The 4,629-nt window shown below is 53.9% G+C and overlaps 1 protein-coding gene across 2 annotated transcripts in view; it reads left to right on the top strand.

Annotated features, from left to right (window-relative positions):
* Window positions 1-4,629, top strand: part of LOC104506031 (ephrin type-B receptor 1) — a 50,959-nt gene that overhangs the window by 30,035 nt on the left and 16,295 nt on the right. The window contains exons 5-6 of one of the 2 annotated variants that reach the window (XM_010146830.1): window positions 246-277; window positions 2,876-3,242. In XM_010146830.1, coding sequence (XP_010145132.1) covers window positions 246-277; window positions 2,876-3,242 — 399 coding nt within the window. Of the gene's footprint in view, window positions 1-245; window positions 278-2,865; window positions 3,243-4,629 lie in introns of both variants that reach the window. The other variant, XM_010146831.1, reaches the window with a different exon arrangement.

Genomic DNA, 4,629 nt, shown 5'->3' with positions numbered 1-4,629 from the left:
GCCAAACCGCTGCAAGGGTTTAGCTTTGTGGAGGGCTGGGATCCCTGTATTGAATACCCTCTCTGCATGGCACAGCACCTCCTCCACGTGCTGTAGAAACTCTCCCTGCACCGACATGAATCCCTTCACCACCACGCTGGCGTAAGCAGGTGATGTCTTGTCCCCTTTTGCTCTGCTTCCTGGGACACCACCATGGCATGCACCACACGACGAGCGATGGGACGGCCCCGCATCCCGCTTTGCTGGCAGCTGCTTGAATTTATACTTCACCCGGGCAGTGGCAGTGATGGCAGGGAGATAGTCCCCAGGATAAATTAGAATTTAAAGTTATCTGCTGTTGCTGTCTTGTTCATAGTCTTGTGGATGGAGCATTTTTTTAATATGGGGAAAGGGTGCATTAAGCATTGGTATTCAGCACGAGGCTGTGTGCAATGCATCGCTGCTCGCTGTCTGCCCAAGCCGCCTGGGAAGGCAGCAGCGGCCTCAAGCCTGTCTTTTGGTGAGAAAAGAGCCCAGGAGAGAAGAAAGAGCTGCTGTGCTCTTCAGCCTGCTGGGAATGTCAGTCTCAGCCTCACTCTCCCCCCCGCCTCCCTCCCTGAAATATGGTCGGGGCCCTGAATCAGCCCATCAGGGAGCTTTAGTACTATAGGATGCTCTGGACCCTTGGTGCTGGGGAGTGCTCAAAATTCACATTGGCAGCAAGGAAAGGATTTGCATGTTTTGCTGGATCACTCGAGCTGTCAGAGCGAAGGTAGTCGGCAGGTAGCACAACTGCAGATAAATCTATACATCTTTATTATGTCTCGTTATGTTGCTGATTTACAGTTTCGCTGTGCTATAGGAATACAGTATAAAAAAGTCCATTTGCTGATTTTTATTTCTTCTCGTCGACGCTTAATTTTACAGTGCTCTAATTTGAGATGCCAGCTGTTCACTGACAAAGTTTCTCTGTGTCAGAGGAGTAAATAACAATGTGGCGCTGTGGGTTCTGCCCTGGACCAGAGCCCTTTCTGAGGGCAATGTCTACGGGCACGGTTCCTGCCCCGTACACCTGGCAGGAACGGGGAGGGGGCTGCAATTAAAGGGGGAGGGGGGAAATTTAGGGAGACAGTGCCTTTGGGTCAGGAAAAAAAAGTGGTTTTCTCCATTTTTCTTGGGAAAAATCTTGAAAATATGTTGTCTGCTTAAGGTACGAAGAGTGGGATTAGCTTAAGGTTCCCGAGACAGGTTGCAGCTTTTTGGGGGTAACTTGCTATTTACTGATCCTTCTCCCCAGCCTTTGTGAGTCCTCCAGTCTGATATTCTGGGGAACTGATACCATTTTCCCTGCTTCTGGACGTGTTCCCTACCCCCCATCCCGTAAACCCCCTTTGACATCTCCACCATCTGCTAATGGGATTTTGGGGGAGCCCCATGATGGGATGTCTGTGGTGCCTTGAGTCCAGGAAAGCCCTTTCCAGGGAGGCACTGGTCCCTGGCATGTGCATTTACTCTGCTAAAGGGGAAAATAATTCACAGGAATGAAATATTTTTATTTTAATGGTTTTTTTTTTTTTTAAGGCTGTCAGTTTTCTGGGCGTTTTAACAAAACGCTTTCATTTGCGGTGTCTGCAGCAACAGCTCAGCGAGGCTCCCAAAGTGCCTGCGATTAAGGGAGCAGGGGGAGAGGGCAGCGCAGACAGGGAGATGGGCAGGGGTGGCTGCCCACGGGCCCTTTGGGCTGACCTGCCATGGGTACTGGAGCTGGAGGTCCTCTACAGGGGCTGACCCCTCCATCCCACCAGCCACGTCACCCCTGTGCTGACAAAGCTGCCTCTGCACAGCCTGTCCCCATCCGATAACGGGGCTGATTTATCTGCAATGCTGATGATGTTCCCCAGCCCACACACGTGGAGGGTCTCTCGGGATGGTTTTCCCCACGATGCAGCACGCTTCGCTCTCTTAACCTCTCCTCGCAGGTCAAGTCCTTCATCATTTTTATTGCTCCCCCCACATCATGGCAAAGTCCTTTTTCTTCCTCGGAAGTGCAGCACCGAGCCCAGCCAGCACACGTAATTAATTGTTTTCCTTATTTAATATAACCCAGCAGCTGGATTTTGTGGTTTTGGCTGTGGAGCCATCCTGCCTAACCCCAAATCCTTCCCCAGACCTGAGCAGACGTTATGTTTGTGCCTCAGTGATTTTTTATTCCTCCTGAATCGCTCCCTATCGACTCCGTCCCTGTTCCAGCAGCGCGTGCAATCGGAGCCGTGTTCAACTCCCGTCCTCCGAAGCATTTGCGGTGGCTCCCGGCGGATTTGATCAATGCAGTGTTGATCTCTCGGCCGTCATCTGAGCTGCTCACAAAACAGCGAGCGGTGCCGGCAGCGGAGGACGGCCTTCCTCTGTGCTGTTAAATACCCGTGCTCCCGACTTGCGATATCGAACCGTTAATAACCACTTGCCATTTTTGATTCTCTCTTGCCCACTGCTCCTCTGTTTCTCCGTGGTGGTGGCTAAGTGGTGTTTCTCTCGCTGTGATAATCTGTTTGAGGTACTTACCCATGTGAGCACTAGAGCTCTTTTGGCATCTCCTGATCATTAAAATGGGTCCATCTTTGCAGATGGATCTGTGTGCACTCTGCATGGGGGTTTATTTTGGACACTAAGTGGGTTTGTGGCATGGGAGTCCCCATCCCCAACCGTGAAACCTCCCTCTGCATCCGGCGATGCAGGTGGTCAGTGTTACTGATGGAGAGAACCTGACTCCAAATCGCGCAAAGCCACAGAGACCAAATCCCTGCTGAGCTGGGAGGTAGACCGGCAGACAGAGCTGTGGGGTGTCCTCTGTGCTGCAGCCCCCCGGGCTGAGCCCCGGTAACATAACATTTGCAAGAGCCTGCCTCAAGCACTCTCCTTCCCCACAGGTGTCCCATCCGGGCCCCGCAACGTCATCTCCATCGTCAACGAGACGTCCATCATCCTGGAGTGGCACCCGCCACGAGAGACTGGGGGTCGGGACGATGTCACCTACAACATCGTCTGCAAGAAGTGCCGGTCGGACCGACGTGCCTGCTCCCGCTGCGACGACAACGTGGACTTTGTCCCCCGGCAGCTGGGGCTGACAGAGACCCGGGTCTTCATCAGCAACCTGTGGGCGCACACGCCGTACACCTTTGAGATCCAGGCTGTCAACGGCGTTTCCAACAAGAGCCCCTTCCCACCGCAGCACATCTCTGTCAACATCACCACCAACCAAGCCGGTGAGTCCCGGGACAACGTGGTGCCAGGGGTTTTAATCCATACCCTACCAGTGAGCTCTGAGTCCGAAGGAGAAAACTCCCGGGGTGCGTGTGGTGCATGATGGCTGTGATTTACCCCCTGGGCAGACTCGGGGAAGGCGGGAGGCAGAGAGAAAAGCAAAAAAAAAAAAAAAGAGGGAGGGAGAGAGATGGGGAGGTGCAGGGAGTGCCTGTGCCCTGGGCAGAGTGACAGCTGAGTTGCAGGAGGGAAGGGTTGAGGACCAATGTCTACTTTTATCCCTCTCTAGATTGTTGGGGATGAAATAGCATCACCATTTCTCTATTTTTCCCAGGTGGGAGCAGGGAGATGGGGTGAATCCAGCCTCCAAACTGGAGCTGCATTGCAGCATGGGGGGAGCAGCATCCCAGGGCTGAGCTCAGTTCCATCTCCTCTGGTGCATTCCTCTCCCATCATTTTCCCTTTCTCCCCATTTCCAGTCTCCCTTGACTTTCTCCTTCCCTCTTCCTGATCCACTGTCAGGAGCTGAACAAGCAGCTCTGGTCCAAGCTGGGATGCTGGCGGGATGGGGTGTGCAGATGGCAAGGGAGGACCTGGTCCTGGGCTGCAATGAGGAGCGCAAGGAGTGGAGGGGATGGAAACCCATCTGCTCTGGGCAGACAAAGGGGATGGTAGTTTCTGCTTTGTGCCGAGCATGTCACGCAGGCAGCCTTCACCAACCTGCTCTCTCGGGAGAGCACGACAGAGAAACCTGGCGTAAATGTTTTAGTCTCCTGGCTCTGGGGAATATAAATCTATGCTTGTGGCTGCCTGGCATCGCTCCCTCCTGAACCATCTGCCTCTGGTTTCCAGGCCTTTTCTCCTGGGGTGAGGCTTTTGGGGTGTTTCTTTGCTCGTCCTCCACCCCAGAGCTGCCCGGGAGCTGGCAACAGCCAGGGATCCATCTGTCCCAGGTCCATCTGTATGTACCCCCGTGCACCCTCTTTGCCTTGCTGAATATTGACGTGGAAATGTTCCCCGTGCTGCAGGATGGGCTGCAGGGTAACCTGATGGAAATGCATTGGGGTGTCAGGGATCAGGGCTGTGCCTTTAAAATCCCTGTGGCTTTGCAACGGGCTTTTCCACCCCCATTCCCCGTGCGGGGCTGGATCCAGGCTGGTGAGTGCATCTCATGTGCCAGTGCTTTGCCTTGCTGAATATTGACGTGGAAATGTTCCCCGTGCTGCAGGATGGGCTGCAGGGTAACCTGATGGAAATGCATTGGGGTGTCAGGGATCAGGGCTGTGCCTTTAAAATCCCTGTGGCTTTGCAACGGGCTTTTCCACCCCCATTCCCCGTGCGGGGCTGGATCCAGGCTGGTGAGTGCATCTCATGTGCCAGTGCTGCCCC

This window comes from Eurypyga helias, unplaced genomic scaffold (assembly GCF_000690775.1).
Source record: "Eurypyga helias isolate BGI_N326 unplaced genomic scaffold, ASM69077v1 scaffold25132, whole genome shotgun sequence".
In the NCBI taxonomy this organism is placed as follows: Eukaryota; Metazoa; Chordata; class Aves; order Eurypygiformes; family Eurypygidae; genus Eurypyga; species Eurypyga helias.
The sequence above is the reverse complement of the archived record's forward strand: the minus strand, read 5'-3'. Positions and strand labels throughout refer to the sequence as shown.